The sequence below is a fragment of the Sinocyclocheilus grahami genome, unplaced genomic scaffold, assembly GCF_001515645.1.
Source record: "Sinocyclocheilus grahami isolate Dianchi unplaced genomic scaffold, SAMN03320097.WGS_v1.1 scaffold1354.1, whole genome shotgun sequence".
Taxonomy (NCBI): Eukaryota; Metazoa; Chordata; class Actinopteri; order Cypriniformes; family Cyprinidae; genus Sinocyclocheilus; species Sinocyclocheilus grahami.
In genome coordinates, this window is record NW_015506533.1 from 219172 (window position 1) to 238058 (window position 18887).

Genomic DNA, 18887 nt, shown 5'->3' on the forward strand with positions numbered 1-18887 from the left:
TGGGTCATTTGTGATCTTTTGTTTGGCGAGGGGTGGGGGGGGGGGCACGGCATGTGTTGGCTTTGCATGTTTGTATTATTTGAATTATTTGTATATTTTTGATCTTTTTTATTATTAAAATTTGGTACCTGATTTTGTTTCACTGTTTGCATGATTTGCATATTTATAAAATGAATACTATTTGTTGTTCTTGTATATAGGTCCACCTGCTAACTGAACCAAGCTAATTATCTCTAATTAGTAATCCAGAAAAAGGTTAAATGGTTGTTGTTATGTGAGCACTAAAAAAAGCAACGTGCTCAAATGTTTGCTTGAGCTGGTTTAGTTTTTAATTCATTTGCACTGTGCACTTTTTTACACTATGATGTTTATATAATAAGATATATTTTTGCTAGACCTTTTCCAGTCTGGATTACATTCAGTGTGTGGCCAGCAATCTCTTTGTTTGCACGTGCAGTTTTTTTTGTGTGTGTGTAATTAATTGTGAAATTTACTACCAATTTCTGAGAGTACTCAGGGTGAAGATACTGAAAATCAACATCAATCAGTCATAAATAAACAGTTTCATTGCTTTCTGCATTATCAGAGACGGTCCTGCATGTGTTTAGTCCCAGCCAAAGTCCTGACCAGTCATCTGGTAGAACTTCATGTTGAAAGGCCTGTAGAAATCCCTGAGTCTGTGCAGCACTTCCGCTGGTATGTGTGGATGCGGTCGGCCTTTCGATTTCCCCAGGCATCGCGGTCTGCTGCTTCCTTCCGGCTTTTTGAGGCAGGGGAAGCCTTTAGTTTGGTTAAAGTAGAAGTGCTTATTGGTCACCACCCGTTTGAGTCCCAGGAAATCCTGCACCCGGCCCATTTCTCCCGCGGGGTCCGTCACCAGCTTCTCGCCGCTCACGAAAAGAAACTGCGCAAGCGGGAAATACCTGAGCCAGTTCTCCAGGTGTTTGGCGTAGATGCCGATCCTCACGGCGCTCCAGGACGTGTCGATCAGACCCGTGGTGGAGTTCTTGAAGACCAGATTCTGGAAGGATGGCAGGTCGGGGCTTTTAGTCAGAGTCTGAGTGTAGTCCGACACGGCCCGGGTCACGGGGTCACGGACCACCACGATGAGTTTGGTGCTGCGGCTCATGGAGAAGACGCGGGGCGGTGCTTCACGGGTGATGAAGTAGCTGGGTGTTTTCTCCATGGTGATCTGGCCGTCTAAAGTACGCGGCATTAGATTCCTACAGAACGAGAAACTGAAAGTTAGTCATAATAGAAGTCAGTTCTGTGATCAAACATGGTTTCTAAATGGTTTGAAACACCACAACTCCTACAGAAATGCAGTATGTGAAATATATTGCCCTTTATCAAGTGATATTGCCAAATATAATTTTCAAATATTTACATTCTCTGGATAGATGAATATTAGAACATATAAAAAATCCCCAAAGCAAAATTTGTATATGTACATAGGTTAATAAGATCTATATTAGGATTTTTGGTATGGTATGGGATTATATGTAGCAACTATGTATGTCAATATATACGTATGTAGCAATGTGTATTTTATTTATGCAAATTTATTAAAATTACATAAATACAAAAATCTGTGTTTATATTTATTTTTGTAATAAATGTTTAGATACATATCTATCTTTTATATTTACTTATATAATATGTATTGATGGGTGTAACGATAGATATACATGTACGTGATGTACAGTATATGCCCAAAAATGTCCTACACATACATAAACATACATATTTGTGCTAGATATATATGTTAATATAGGAAATTATTCCAATGTCTAATAGGTTGTTTTAATTCACCTTAGATATTTCATAGAAATTTATATATGTGTACATATATATTACATTTTTGTATGGGAAATCCTGACACATTTTCAGTATGCATTAAATATTTAGGTTCCCATATTATGCTAATTCACAAGTTCAAAATTTTATTTTTGGGGTCTGTTACAAGACATTTACATGATTCAATATTCAAAAACACATTCTTTTTCTCACACTGTACATTGTGGCAGTACCTTTGCCTGAAACACTCCTTTTTAAATTCCTGTCTCTTTAAATCCTGCCTTTCCAAAAAGCCAAGTCTGCTCCGATTGGTCAGCATGTCCACTCTTTTGTAATTGGTTTAACCACTACTCTAATAAAGATTTAAAAAATATGTAGTTAAAATATATATATCATCATCACTGGGTTCAGTGCATTGCATTATGGGATTTTTTTTTCTTAAAGGTTCACCTAAAAATGAAAATTCTATCTACTAACTTGTGTTGTTCCAAACCAGTATTACACAAGACTTTATTTCTGTGCAACACACAAAAATATCTTTTGAAAAAGTCTTACATCTTTGGAGCAACATGAACATAAAAAAGGACTTATACTTTAATTTTTGCTGAACTGTGCCTTTAAGGATACAATGCTGCTTTAGAATTTGGCTGAAATCATAAACATTTTGGAATGCATCTAAAATGTCATCTACTGTATGTAGGCAGGTTTTGGGACAGGTTTTCTGTGGCTGCACCTATGTCGTCCAAGCTAAATATTAAACTGTAATTTTAAGCAATAATGCAAAATGAAAAACTGTTTTAAAACTGACTCTGGAGACATGATAATTGCCACCATTTCAGCTCTCGCCAGCGGATGAAGCTGTCACACGTGTTTTGCGATTCAGTTCATTATGATGAAAGATGTTCTTTTTATTATCAAACATAAAACAAGCAGTTCTCTGATGAGGCCAGTGTTGAATTACTCACTCCATCCTGAGTAATGCAAAGTGTAAAGCGTTGTTAAATAAACATAAAACTGACTTTATTAAAAACCAGCCTTGTGAAATAAACGTCAGCGAGAAGGGAGTTGGTGAGCTGCTATGAAAGAAAGAAAAACACGAAAGCATAACAACTCTAAGCAGTCATTTCCTGATAGGTTTTGTCCCCAGAACGTCTGTCAGGAGTCTCTCGATCTCTCCAAAGCTTTTTTGTGCTGATCTGAGGTCAGTTTTGCGAGATCTCATTTAAAAGATGAGGATATTGGCTCTGGTAATGGAATAATATCCTTAATCAGCACAGAAGGTTTGCCTTTACCACAGTATATTAAATATCAATTATATATGTCATGCTTTTTAGATATATTTATATTTGTATACACACACACACACACACATTAAATTGATTAATTATTATAATATATAAACATTTTAAATTAATAGTTTTCTATAATATAAAAATAATAAAATAATAAAAATATAATTGTATATAATATACAATTATGTAATATAAATATAATAAAATAAAAATATAAATGAATGAAAATATATTAAGGTTGTTGTTGGTTATAAGGTTCAGTTAATCTCTTTAATGAATGCGCAATAGCTCCAGCATCAAGTGGAAAAGTCTCTACACTGACTCTCATTATTTCCATAGAGAACATATGCTGTAGATTAACTCTTCACTGGTCTGTGATGGGGTTTGGAAAGCGGTCGCTCTCTCTGTCTCTTTCTCTGAGGCTGGCCATCATCTCATTGCCATGAAGCTAATATTCAACTCTAATACAAATCATATTGCTCTATGAGAGCTTTACCACTGAGACAAGAATCAGAGGAATCACGCTGACTGATCTGTGAAGGAGAATAACGAGTAACATTGAGAAATTGGATTTGCCATTTGACCTGCAATGCTCTTAAAGGAACAGTTCACCATAAACCATGATATTTTATCACTATTTATCCACCCTGTTATTATTTGAAGAGAATTTTTGATGACTCTTCATGCTGCACTTGTTCAAACAATTACCATTTGTAGTCTGTTTAGCTCCAAGATGGACACAAAGCATTCAAAAGCCATAAAGACTGGCCATATAACTTCTGAAGCCAGTGTTTTGATTGTGTTTACATGATACATGTTCCCAGCGCCTGCTTTTAGGGATGTGATCTTGAAGCATTACATGCAGAGCTTTTAATTGGAAAGCATGTCATGGTTAATGTCAGTGTTGTCATTCTCACCCTGCATCTAAAGTGCAAGCGCTGTTTGGCTATGTACACACCGCTAAGTGCATGTTTAATTCAGAGTAATCAAGCTAATGGAAGCCATAATGGCCGCGGCCGCATCTGCTGACATCATGTTTACGTTGTGGAGAGCAGGCTGGTAATCAGCGAAAAGTTTGGGCTTTTCTCAATTCACGCCAGTGGCCCACACACTCCGGTCCACCCGTTTGATCTCCCAATCCAAAGAAGCATCGCAAGATAAAGCCCTCATTTCGTCCAGGTTCGCAAACGCAGCTGACTGGCGATCTCTGGCAACCTTTGATCTGGCGCCAGCTGTGCGCTTGTGTGTTTTCTGCTTTATCGGGTGGCTCGCGGCAGCTGCTGTTACCTGTGCGGTTGCTTGGCTAGCATCCACGCTGTTTGTTTTGATCACACCTAGCGTAGCATTAGTGCTTAGCATCTGGACCGGGAATGTGAGCCTGGAGTTTGTATGAGTTTATCAGAGCAGAACCTGGCAACAATTTATTTCTGTTTACTGGTACAGAAGGCACAGCTGCGGGTGGCCTGCTGCAAAACAATGGCCTCGTAGAATATCAACAACTCCATCCCTTTGGCATTCAGTTGGTATTAAATATAGTTTATGTTTTAAAATGCATTGAAAATGTTAAGAAAAATACACTGTAACATTGAATTAAGTGGTGTCCTAACAAACATCCTTAAAACAAAATACACCTGATGAGCAAAAACAAAAGAGATTTAGAAAATATATATTCTCTGGTGCATTTTATATTTTGCTACTGGTGAAATACATAACACCTGTATAGGATATTTAAAATAGATAGATAGATAGATAGACAGACAGACAGACAGACAGACAGACAGACAGACAGACAGACAGACAGACAGACAGACAGATAGATAGATAGATAGACAGACAGACAGACAGACAGACAGACAGATAGATAGATTTTTAAAAATTATTTATTTGTTTATTTATTTTGTATATATTTATTTGTAATTTGAAATTGTATTTACATTTTACATATATTTATTTATATTTGTATTTATTTATTTATAGATAGATAGATAGATAGATAGATAGATAGATTGTTAAAGAAACATCAGTGAGAAGGGAGTTTATTCACTTATTTATTGATCATTTATTTAATTATTTAGTTTAAATGTATTTATTAATTTATTGTCATTCTTATGAGCAATCCGCATCAGTTATATGATAAGAATTTGGTTGGTCATGAAGACTCAAAATATTCCTGAAACATTATTAACAAAATAGCATGGTTTCTTTCTGGACATCACACAATTATAGAGACTGACCACCACTGTTTGGTTTAGGTTTCTGCGGTGTGCTGCGAGTTACTTTTCAAAATATTCAAATACATTTTTGAACCAAAACATGCTGAACTAAAAAAGAGACAGCAAACACAGTGCGGCAAGTCATGCCTTATTACACACACACACATACACAAGCTCTTCCTCGTAGCTGTTTGCATGATACACATCAGAACAGAGTGGGATCTCCTCTCCCTCATTTAAATGAACCACAGGATATAACCTTTCTCCCATTATCAGAGGAAAACATCCAGACAGAACTGCCCCCTGTGTCTGGCAGCAGTGACCCGGGATGTTCCCGTCCTGATCTCTGCCACATCTGGCAGCAATGAGTCTCTGGGAGGAAGTTTCTTCCCATTAAGAGCTCACCATGGGCTTGAATGGGTATGGATATTTTAGGTCTCTGAAATGTTACATGTTACAAAAATTACATAAAAAGCTTACTCATTGTCTTGCTGTTCATATATAAATCTATAAAATATAAAAACTTCTGGAAAACAAGACTGAGGTGCAAAATTCAGAAAAGAAAAGCAAGTCCTTAAATCTTGAATATCTTGTTCAGTATATATGTTTGACTGAATTTTCAAAATGAAATTAACTTGCATAGAAATTAATTCAAATTGAGGATCTTAACAGTTTTATTTAGTACAATTGATAATTATTATTACAATAATAATTAACTAAATAACTATTATAGTTTTTGTTAATATCTTTTTATTTTTATTTCATTTTTTACATTTAGTTTTCATTTGAGTTTTCATTTGAATTTGTTAGCTTTATTAATTTTGGTTGTTTTTTACATTTTCTTTTTAAATGTAATTTTAGTTTATTTGAGTACTTTAGCTTAAACTAAATAAAAATTAGAAATAGGCTTTTAGATCATGTCAGATAATGTTTATTTTATTTCAAATATGTTTACTATGGTTTTGGTCACTAAAATATTTGAAAACTAGACAGAAATGTTTACAATTAAGTACTGCAGTGTGACTATGGTCTCATGTTTTAAAAACGAAAACTCCGTAATATATATCCAGAATCCACTATGCATGAGATAAAAGAATCTCAGGTGCATCACTCTTGTTTGAATTCCACCAAAAAGCCTTAAAACAGGCTGTACTCAGACACAGCACTCAGTTTGCTGAACACCACAGCAAGGACAGTAGGGCCTTCTTATTGAAAACACAGTGAGAACACAGGCTTGTCATTATGGAGCAAATGGGAGCTTCTAGAAACTGTGGGAAGCAATTAAATTTCAGCTGGAAATAACAAGTAAAGCACCATACAACTGCTCAAACATGCAAAAGGACACAAAGCAAGGGACAAAACATGCCCTTACGAAAGAAAAATCACAGAGGAGAACTCTTGAACATCTCAGTTGTTTCTCTTACACATCAATTACATGAAATGGATATTTCTTCTCAGATTTTGTCCTGAAAACAAGATCCTAGTAAGACCTCATCTGCAATTTCTTTGTCACAAATGACAAAGATTTGAACATGAACTTAGTCATTTCTCATCAAGACCAAATGATCTGAGCTTTTCTCCAAAGAAATGTTAGAAGAAACATCTCAAGCAAAGCTAGCAGGTGAATGAGTCAAGACTGAGTTCTTCATTAAGCTCTACATGTGTGGTATAGCAGGAAAGCCACAGGTCAAAGGAGAAACCAAGATCTAAATGCTCACATCCTTGAAAGAAAGAGGGAGGTCCCGCATTAACAGGAAACAGACCAGTGGCAAATCAGGGATTACAGACGTGTGTGTGTGTGTGTGTGTGTGTGTGTGTGAGAGAGGAACTAATCGCCCTTCTGCCCTCACTATCATGTGGGAAAATCAGGCTGTGAGCGTGTGTTTGTGTGGGTTTATCTGTGAAGCAGCAGCAGGACGACCACACAAGGACACAATAAGACGAACTACAACTTCTGTCAGATTTCAACACACTTTAACCTCCCTCTGAATTCCATCTGAAATAGCGATCAAGTCACCCTAATCAGCCGGTTAACATCAACAATATTTGTTAACTGTTTGTATAAAACTGAGTTTGTACACACACATGCACACCAAAAACATCATAAAATGTGTTAATTATTTTAATTAAATTTATTTTATTAATTTATTTGTATGCACATACACACCAATATATACATATTTAAAAAACAAAATTTTTTTTTTGACAATTTTATTGCATTGATTGCATTTTATTTTAAAAATAACCAACTACCTCATAAAATTTGTTAATTTGTTAATTATTCTTAATTATATATATATCAGGTATTTTATTGTTATTATTACAATGGAATTATTTATTTTTATTATTTATGTATCAGCATTCATGTGCACAAAAACACAAATTTTATATTTTTAAAACAGCATCAAAACACTGAACTCACTGTATATCCGCCTACATCCTCCTGATTAGTGTCTTGAAGTTCTGACAGGATGTGCTTCCTTTTCTTCCTGCTTTTTAATCTGCTTCTGAAGCTCCTAACGATCTAATCAGACTGCCTGAAATTTCCAGATAGTGTGTTTGATAATGTGTCAAGGATCAGCCACGGGAGGAAGAAGACCTCTGCTGCAGATCACTGCTGGTCAGACTGGCTGTTTTGGTGCTGGATGATCTAATATTACTGGAAGGCAGCAAAACTGGCCATAGGTTTTGTAAAAATAGCACATTATTCTAATTTGACAAGAAATCAGTCAACAAAATCAATGAGAACTAACATTAAGCATTGCATTGCTGCACTTGGTTGCACAGTTAACAGTTTCAGTACTGTACCCTTAATGCATCTGAGATTCAGGATGTGTCACCATTTCTGGAAACAGTCCAGTATCAGGATATTGCTAAACGTCCACAAGCGCCTGGCATACATTTATGGTACAAATTTGGCAGGAGGAGCCTGAGAAAAAAGACCTGGCACAGTTTATATTCAATGAACTATATGCGATGGTGGTGTGTGTAGAATACTATTTCTGTGACAAATGTGTAACTGCAGACTGAAGTGATGCCAAAGAGCAGAATTACATTTCTAAAACAGATGTAAATTTATATGTGAGCAGATAGCGTCTATAGCTCCTATAGAAGTTACAATGCACACATGAAGGAATATAAAAGTAAAAACAGATAGCACAATGGAAATCTGTTCAAATATGCACCACACAGAATTTTAAGTGACTCAATATGGAGTGTGTAGCAGCATAATGAACCTTTAAGACTGGCCTAGAGGAAACCACATCCCTGGCTTGGTTAACAGCCCACCGTATGTGCAGCTTTAACAGTCAGTCGCAGGACTTTGAGCAGAAGAATGACTGCAGCTGCAGAATTGGGAGGTTCTAGTATAACTGGTGCCTTCAAACACTGTTTTTTGCCTGATTAATCATACTTTTCTTGTTGAAAGGGCAGTATTCGAGAAAAATAAAGTGGGGTTTGCTCTAAAGCAGGCCTATATTTCAGCAATAGAAGACTATAGGAATTTCTGCTGAGAAGTCATGCATCAAAAACAAGTTGTTAAGAAACTATCTATGCCATTGTGGGTTGGTGAACAACTTGGGACAAGCCAAAGCTTTCTTTCTCTTGGCCTTGACTGTAATCTATCCCACTGAAAACCTCCAAGGAAATGATTATCCAGCTAACCACATCATAAAAAAATCACAAGCAAAGCAAAGCTACGCTCTTAAAAATAAATTGGCATCAATGGTTCCATGAAGAACCTTCAACATCAATGGAACCTTTACATTCCACAAAAGGTTCTTTATGGTGAAAAAAGGTTCTTCAGATCACTGAAAAGTTCCAAAAATGGTACTTTGAAGAACTGTTCTCTGAAAGGTTCTTTAAGGAACCAAAAAAGGTCCTTTTATGGAATCTCTGCGAAAACCTCCTTTTGGGTTACTCCCTGACTCTTATTCTTCATTACGAGGCTGTGCCATACTCTGAGGTTATAGATAACACATCTATCTCTGTAGCGCGCCGCTGGTTTCTTCCACACCACTACCCTCAGTCCTGATCAATCAATGGCTTGTTTAATGTTAGAGACCCGGGTCATGTGGGAAATCTAGCCTGTCAAATCAGCACTCTGGCATCATGAAATATATGGCCTTAAAATCTAAATTGAATGTATAATGCAAAATGTAAATGTACTCATTAACATCAGGGATAGATTAAAAAATAGAAACTTTTGCATGGAATGGACTGAGTGCTAAAACATTTGTTCTGTAATGTATTTTTTTGTGACAAATATACGTAAAATAATTGTGTTAAATGTAAATGAACTACAAAAATGTACTGTATATATATATATATATATATATATATATATATATACCTTTATGATATAAATATGATATAAATATGGGTATAATATAGAGATATAATAAATAAGCATTCCATGTTACACAACACTCACAAGGCAACAAGGAATTAAACCTATATCACAAATGAGCATTATCTTAAAACACAGCTCTTAAAACATAAACCTTTATAGCTAAACACCTTGGAGTGTCATAAAGAATGTCAAGAGCTGAAAAGGGCGGCAGCAGTTTGTCAACAAGATTGAATATGCACAGGTTAATTAACCGTCTCTATGCCTAAGTGCAATAAAGTTGGTTAAGGAGGAATCGATAAGCAGCACGTCCGCACACATCATTGATTGGGAGGTGACTTTTATTCCGGACAGTGATTTATGGAGTCATGAAAAGGTGCAACCAGAGTCAGGTAACTGCATTGAGTGGGGGAGGAACAATTATTATGGATTAATGAATAGAATTAAAGAACATGTAATGGATGGACATGTTAATCAGAACATATTATCAATTCATGAGAAGATCAGATTTTTACGATCTTCAGTTTATAATATTAGATAAAATATATAACTTACGGTAATTATTATGCAGTGCATCCTGAAATTAATTCATAATTTTTTTTTAAATGTCTTTAGTATTTTGAAATATATTTAGAAAATGTTCACTGTAGTGGAATATTATTAATTAAATGTGACCCTGGACCACAAAACCAGTCATAAGGGTCAATTTTTTGAATTTAAAAAAAATAAGCTTTCCATTGATGTATGGTTTGTTAGGATAGGACAATATTTGTCTGAGATACAACTATTTAAAAATCTGGAATCTGAGGCTGCAAAAAAATCTAAATACTGAGAAAATCGTCTTTAAAATTGTCCAAATGAAGTCCTTAGCAATGCATATCACTAATTAAAAATTAAGTTTTGGTATATTTACGGTAGGAAATTTACAAAATATCTTCATGGAACATGATCTTTACTTAATATCCTAATGATTTTTGGCATAAAAGAAAAATACATAATTTTGACCCATACAATGTATTTTTGGCTATTGCTACAAATATACCCCAGCGACTTAAGACTGGTTTTGTGGTCCACGGTCACAAATTAGAAACACGTAAAATAAAATAAATAATACAAATAAAATATTTGACTAAACACATGCATGTAATATATACAATATTTGTAGGCTATAATGCATCAGAAAATTTTACAATGTACAATATCTGACAAGGGCAACAGTCATGAGTTCCATAAACCTTTTAATGAGTAAAGTATACGAGCACCTGGTCACTTACAAAGCTTGTATGTCTCTCTCTCAACTCATTCACTCACTCACTCTTGCTCTCTCACACATACACACAGTGGCCATGTGACAAAGCTCTTCCATGTACAGCTTCCAGCTGGCATTCACAAAAGCTCAGCTGTCATTACACATCTGCACACACAGAAGACCCGTGGTGTTGACAAGGCTGATATTGAATTATACTTTACAAAAACCCCATACATGGACAGTTTGTTTACATAAGGCTGTCACCACATGCTGGAACAAATGTGTGTGTGTGTGCATGAGAAAGAGAGACAAATCGTCAAACTAAACCTCAAAGTCGCTTCACGAGGTATAGTTTCTTGACAAGAGAGGAAACGCGATTATTAAAGGAATATTTTACCCCGTAATGAAAACTCTGTCATCATTTATTCACTCTCAGTAATTTCAAACCCATAACCCCCAAATTTTCCTTTTGTATTGTGACAAAATAACAGAATACGAGTTTGCAAAGTGAGTAATTAATGACAGAATTGTAATTTTGGGGTGAAGTGTTCCTTGAAGATATTTTTAAAGAGACAGTCCACCTGAAAAAAAATTAAATCATGTCATAATTTTCTTCCCCTTCCTAACGTCATTCCAAACCTGTTTGACTTTCTTTCTTGTCTACAACATAAAAGAAGATATTTTGAACAATATTCGAATGGTTTCAGGTCCCATTGACTTCTATAGTATTTGTTTGTCAATGGAAGTCAATGGGACCCAAAACAGTTTGCTTACCAACACTCTTCAAAATATCTTCTACTGCAGAAGAACGTCATATGGAACAACAAAAGAAGGGAATTAAATGATGAACCAGCAATACATAATCATTCCCATTTGTCTGATTTCTAATTAGGTGGAATGGAGATGAGAGATGGACAGAGGCGAGAGACAGAAGCACTGACGGTCAATCCCCAGTCATTTTATTGGCAGAGAGCTGAATGTCCTGCCAATGAGACGCGGCTCTGAACTGACTGGGTTATTGACAGGTGATATTAATGAACCAAGTGGCATTAAAAGAGAGAGGAAGAATCAATTGCCAATCATGCAGACATACAGTATGCATAACTGCTTGAAGGATGATCTAAACATGCAAAAAGAACTGATGAATGAAGAAATCTCAGTGTGTAACTCCTTTGAGGAGTTAATTAAACCAATATTCTTTGCTGGAAGACTTTATGATGAGAGCTGCATAAACTTTATGTGCCTCAGATGCATGCATTTCAGGAGCTCTTGAGCTGCTGTCTACATAAATTACAATGTCTGTTATAAAATTGGTCTACTGTAAGATAAAACATCTGCTGGCTGACTTAATTACCACTCTTAAGATTTTAAGTGGGTAACTTGGATAAAGAAAATTGCAGTCTCTAAGAATCTAAATAATAGGGAGTGATTATATAAACAGATAACACTATTATTTGTGATCTGTTTGTAAAAATGAATTAAACTTGTCTTTTCTCTTAAGAAAATAAGAATGACAGACCTTATGCATCAGAAAAACAAGAGCACAGCCATCTTTGGAAATTTTTCTTTAAACTTAATTTTTTCTAGTGGTAGCTCCATAGAATTGCTGTTGAAAAGTAATTAGCTGGTGAAGTGGATGTACTAAAGTTATCATGAGTACTGCAGTGTTCAAGATGCATGTCAGACCGGGAAGATTTTAAAGGATTAGTTCACTTCCGGAAGAAAAATTTCCTCTCATTCTCATGTCATTTAAGGTGTCCATGTCTTTCTTTCTTCAGTCAAAAAGAAATTAAGGTTTTTGAGGGAAACACTCCAGGATTTTTCTCCACATCGTGGACTTCAATGGGGATCAGGTTAAACAAAACAAAATAAAAATGTCTATACTTTTTAACCACAAATGCTCATCTTGCACTAGCTCTGCGATGTGCGACTTCACGCATTACGTAATCACGTTGGAAAGGTCACGCCTTGCTAGTTCTTCATCTGTGTACTTCGGTTCAAAAAGGTAGGGTAGGGCAAAAAACATTTTCTCCTCCAACTTCAAAATCGTCCGACATCTTTGTTTCACCATTTTTTGTAAAGGGCGTTTGACTTTCTTTGCACGTTTGCTTTGTAAACACTGGGTTGGTACTGCCACCTCCGTCACGCGTGCGTGATTACGTAATGCATGAGGTTGAGCTAGTGCAAGAAGAGCATTTTTAGTTAAAAAGTTCATACATTTGAATTTTTATAATAAGAACCTTAATAGATAAGACCCTTATTCATGGGCTGGGATCGTGTAGAGCCCTTTGAAGCTGCATTGAAACTGAAATTTGGACCTTCAACCCGTTGGCTCCATTGAAGTCCACTATATGGAGAAAAGGCCTGGAATGTTTTCCTCAAAACCTTAATTTATTTTATACTGAAGAAAGAAAGACATGAACATCTTGGGTGACATAGGGGTGAGTAAATTATCAGGAAATGTTTATTCTGGAAGTGAGCTAATCCTTTAAAATGAGCGAATCCTTTGTAAATTTGTATGACCTTACAGTAATTTCACGGTGTGGAAATACAAACCTGAAGACAGAAGACAATGAGCACAGTGCTGAAAAGGGGCGGGGCTACATAAGGTCTATACTATTACAGACATTGGTTGCTAAGGAATGGCCGTTAGCAAGTTGTTCTATTATAAAAAAAATATCATTATATATATATATATATATATATATATATATATATATACTTCTATTATAAAAAAGTATTATTATTATTATTATTATTTTGCAGTTGCTATAATGCTTACTTAAATGTACAAAAAATGTATTTGCACAAATAAAAATTACACAGACATTCAGAATTTTAAGTGTGCCTTAACTGTCCATCCAACCAGCAGCATGTTTTGAGGTAGCATATCATTTATGGTTGCATTGTAATGAAGTTACATGCTGAATTTTAATACGGTTGGGTGTTTTGATAATACTTATCCCTATGGCAAAATGATAACAATACATATTTTTTCACAACTAGCTAATAACAGGCGACCTACCTATACCACTGGAGCCCCTTCTCATAGAACCTGTCAAAGAAGTGCGGCTCCGCGCCCACGGCTCTCACGTCTGGATGAACGCGCAGGAACTCCAGAAGCGCCCGCGTTCCTCCCTTTTTCACGCCGATAATAATCGCCTGAGGAAACTCTTTGGTCCCAAAGTTGTTTGACACGGAGAGATTGCTGTACGTGTCATAAGCTGAACCTCGCTGCCGCTTCTCCTCTTCCACGTCTGTCGCATCCTGCGCGGGGAGTTCACGAACGATGGAGCCGTTCCAGTGCGCCAGTTTCTTCCCTTCCTTTGGGAAAAGTTTGCTTCTGAAATTCTGATGGACGTACAGCGGACTCGGCATGGAATCGCAGTATCCGGTGAGACAGTAGAACAAATAGATGGATATGAGGATCATGGTAAAGAACACAGACACCTTGGAGTGCGCTTTCAGGTGTCCCAAGTCGCAACTCGTTGTCCAACATCCCATGAGTGTCTTTGCGTCGCAAGAAACAAAACGTTAAAGGGAGGAATCATTCCCGTATTAAATGTAAAATAACGTGTTTTTGTTGCAAGACTAATCATTTAGTAAGATTAAAAAAAAAATGTGCGCCTCAGAGTCACTAAATCAAAAGGACGCCATATTTGCGCGATGATGTCTTATCCAGAGAAGTTACATTACGAATTATAACTTTTCATGTTCTTTTTGTTGGACTGATGGGACTTCTTTGGCTTGAGGTCCCGCAGCCGTGCAGCTTCGGGTGACCAGGGTTACCCATTTATCTCCCACCCGTTTTGGGTGCGTATCCACGCCCTGCTTTCTGAGTACCACCCCTTTTGCTCAAATTACTTTTATCACTTTCCTACCTAAGCAGTTACAAATCCTTTAACTACTGTTAAATCGATGAGAGCTAGAGAGCTTGTTTTTTTCCGGATAAAAAAAGAACAGGTCAAAGTTCAGTGCCCTTACTGCATGATAGAGATAGTGAAATGTTATCTTAGGTATTTTTATGGCATGTACTTTCCTTCATAGGCTGCTGCGTGAGGCAGCCCTCTGTCAGTACTGTTTTACACACAGATGAAGAGGTCAGTCAGTGAGCAACACCTGTCCTGGAGGCCACACACTCAGTAGAGACAGTCTGTTTCTTGATCTGGTCTCTGCAGACTTAAGACTAAGCAAATCACCATCACCTCAGTTCGCACACTGTACACTTCGATATCAATTTCAAAGTACTTTATTGGCATGATTGTCAAATCAAGCAGTAGTGTAAAAGCAAAAATACACAGAATAACAGATCATTATTTCATAATTATTTAAGCAACATAGGTGTCATAAAATAATTGCTATTTGACAAAAACATGATCAAAAAGAAAAACAAATACTACTGTAACTTTGCACAGAACCCCCTTTCTAAAATATATGGCTGTATTTTTTCCTACATTAATTTATGCTGAGAAAATAAAGAAAGACAAACAATAAATGTGGTATAAAGGCAACTTGACTAAAAATTAAACAACTGACATAACTTTATCATTGTAAATTAGTAAAATATTGTCTGCAAAACATGTAAGTGGTGGCCAAAATGATTAGAACACTAGAATTTTCACCATCTGAAAAATGGTTTTAAGTCAGTTGTTTCCATCTCTTGCTGTAGTGTGTCGGTAGGAAACAGAAGAACTGGCAACATCTCTAAGAGGCTTCAAGAAACCTACCTGCGAAGCTACAGTACTGTTAAAAGTTTTAGGAACTTGTGTAAAAATGCTGTAAAATGAGGACGCAGTCAAAAATAATGTCATAAATAGATTTTCTTTATCAGTTAACTTCGATTAACCAAATTCATTCTGGATTTAGTCTGTCTCAGTTTGATCTGTTTCTTCATGTCATTCCAGACAGACTGATGATGATGATCAGATCAGATCTCTGTGTGGAGCACTGGCTGTTGTCAGTCTCCTTGTGCAAAAAGCTCACTAGGTTATTAAAATGAATGGCAAAATGAACGTTTGGAAATGTAAACTGATATTTCCTACTGACACACTACAGCAAAAGATAGAAATAACTGACTTGAAACCATTTTAACTGGTGAAAATACTAGTGTTCTAATAATTTTGGCCACCACTGTATTAAATATTTATATTTTACCCAGTATTACACAATATAAGAAAAATATTTTACTTAAACTCAATCTCTAAATAAGCTTAACATAAAATTCTCTGAACATATAATACACAGCAGAGATGAGCTCTTAAATTATTATTATTTTTTTTACCACCACAAAAGTATGTGCGTAGTCAGGATTTTTGAGTTTTCATTTTTCAGAAAGGTTTTTGCTCATATTTTTCATGGATCCTTACAAATTTGAAAATCAGTGCACTAAATATTAAACAAGACATGAACATTGAAATTACTCTGTTGTACACACAACTCTTAAACAGACTTTAGAGCAGTGTTTTATTTTCTGCAAGCAAGCAAGCAAATGTGCTTTACAAGCAAGAAGAAATCAAATACAAAAACAATACAATGCACCAAATACAAAATAGAAATAAACCCATTAAAATACAAGAACAAAATTTAAAATATATATAATTAAAATGTAAAATATGAAGGAAAAAACCCCACATAAAATATACAATATACTAAAATTTTATAGGACATTACAGGAAAGCCAGACTAAACAAATACGTTTTTAATTTAGACTTACAACTATTAATACTTTTAGCACATCTTAGGATGTGTTCCAGAGGCGGGGAGCATAACAGCTAAAAGCAGCATCACCAATTTTTTTTTTGTTCTACTATAAGGTAAAGAGGTTTATCAATAAGGTAAATTATCTGGTCTACAATAAGGTAAAAAGAATAAGGTCTACAATAAGGTAAAACGAATTTGAAGACCTAAGAGTCCTTCTGGGTTTGTATACTATAAGCATTTTTGAAAGATAGGCTGGAGCAAGTCCATGCAATGCCTTGTAAACTTATAAAAGATTTTTTAAAATCAACAAGAAAGCTAACAGGTCACCAGTGTAATGACTTTAATACAGGTGTAATGTGATCTCTCTTTTTAGTCTTTGTCAATATTCTAGCAGCAGTATTTTGTATTAGTTGTAGTTGATTAATTGTATTCTTTGGTAGACCTGAAAGGAGGGCATTACAATAGTCAAGCCTGCTAGTTATAAATGCATGCATTAATTTTTCTGTATTGCTCAGAGAGAGAAATGGTCTTACTTTCGCAATGTTCTTCAGATGATAAAATGCAGTTTTGGTAATATTACGCACATATCTGAATCAAAGACAACTCCTACATTTTTTGCCACAAGGCTTGGATTCAGTAAAAATTTACCGTGAATTTAACGGTAAAAGACTGTAAAAATGCTACAGTACAAACCTGTTAACGGTAAATTCCCCTACTATATACGATGAAAAACTGTATTGGACATTACATGTAATTTTTACGGTAGTAGGCTATACCGTTTTTGGAAGTGAAAAAGAATGTATAATTTACAGTGAATAACCATAAATTGACATTCCCAGAATTCCCTGCGTTACATTTCAAATTTGATGTTTTTTTGTTGAAATAACTGTTTCTTCTTAGTTTTTTCTTATCAGTTTTGTACATTAGGGTTGTGTGTTACACCTAATGTTGTTAAACAAATGTTTATTGCATTATTTCAGTTTCATGTTACCATTCTGGTGTTTAGTGTTTGTGTGAATGACACTGTGCACCTTCTATATATGTTAGTATTTAAAAGCTGCTTGAGATGGGCTTTGATTCATCATGTAACTTTCTCATCACCACCTGCATTGGGTGGTTATCAGTGTATTACAAAAGTACAAAACAGATTTCAGTACTTCAATAGGTTGATATATTAACATTATATCAGTTAATGAAATTACGGTATTTAACTGTAAATGTAAGTTAAAACCGTAAAACATAAAATGTTGCTACCGTATTTTTTTACGGTAAATTTCCGGCAACCACAGCTGCCGGTTTTTTTACTGTACATTTTTTTTACAGTGATATATTTAGTTTAGGGGTCAAATTTTCTCTCTGCACTTTGGTTCCAATAATCAATACTTCAGTTTTATCTTGGTTGAGTTGTACAAAATTTTGTGACATCTAGTCATTTATGTTTTGGATGCAATTTGAAAGTGAGTCAAGTTGAACAGTATCATCAGGAGACACGGCTACATACAACTGTGTGTCATCAGCATAACTATGAAAAGAGATACCATGCTTCCTGATAATGTGACATAAGGTAACATATTCTGAGCTCAAATATTGGTTTTGGTACAAAAGATGCATATTTCAGTTGTCAGAAAAAGACGTTTTTGGCCTCTTTCTTGACAATCTGCACTCTTGTTAACGCTACAGGACAGGTGTCATTATGGTCCAGACTCTACGGAGCCTGCAGCAAGGCTAAAAACAACACTGCCTGACTGTGGCCAAACACTCTCTCCACAGGACCCCTGTGTCACACTCACAATTGTCATAAAATGAGATCATTAAGACTTTACAGCAAAACTAGGCCTTTTACTAGACAATGCTGGAGTATTATGCTTAAAATACGTTTTAAATGTTCTAAAACATTGTAAGGTTCTTTGGAGAACCCAGAATGGTTCTTCTATGGCAGTGTTTCTCAACCCTGGTGCTGGGCGCCCCCCAGCACTGCACATTTTGTGTGTCTCCCTAATCAAACACACCTGATTCAACTCATTAGCTCATTAAAAGAAACTCCAGGACCTGAAATGGGTGTCAGATAAGGGAGACATACAAAATGTGCAGTGTTGGATTGTGTCAAAGCAGCTTTACGAGAAACACTGTTCTATGGCATCCAGTGTTGGGGAGTAACTAGTGACATGTGACGGAATTATGTAATTTAATTAGTCAAGTCACCTTTATTTATATAGCGCTTTTAACAATACAGATTGTGTCAAAGCAGCTTTACAGTATTAAATAGGAAAATAGTGTGTCAATAATGC

The 18887-nt window shown here is 35.7% G+C and overlaps 1 protein-coding gene across 1 annotated transcript; it reads right to left on the reverse strand.

Moving 5' to 3' along the window:
- Positions 1-133: 133 nt before the first annotated feature.
- LOC107569525 (heparan sulfate glucosamine 3-O-sulfotransferase 6) lies at positions 134-14414 on the reverse strand. Its single transcript, XM_016255634.1, has 2 exons — positions 13925-14414; positions 134-1223 (listed from the first exon to the last, which is right to left on the reverse strand). Exons 1-2 carry the CDS (start codon positions 14401-14403, stop codon positions 605-607), a joined length of 1098 nt encoding a protein of 365 aa, XP_016111120.1. The 5' UTR covers positions 14404-14414; the 3' UTR covers positions 134-604.
- Positions 14415-18887: the final 4473 nt, after the last annotated feature.

Bases quoted from the DNA above. Each gene is read 5' to 3' on its own strand.
- LOC107569525 (XM_016255634.1), bottom strand. From the start codon at position 14,403: ATGGGATGTTGGACAACGAGTTGCGACTTGGGACACCTGAAAGCGCAC. The intron at 1,224-13,924 runs GTAGGTCGCCTG...CTCGTTCTGTAG, and splicing joins AAGGGGCTCCAGTGGTATAG to GAATCTAATGCCGCGTACTT.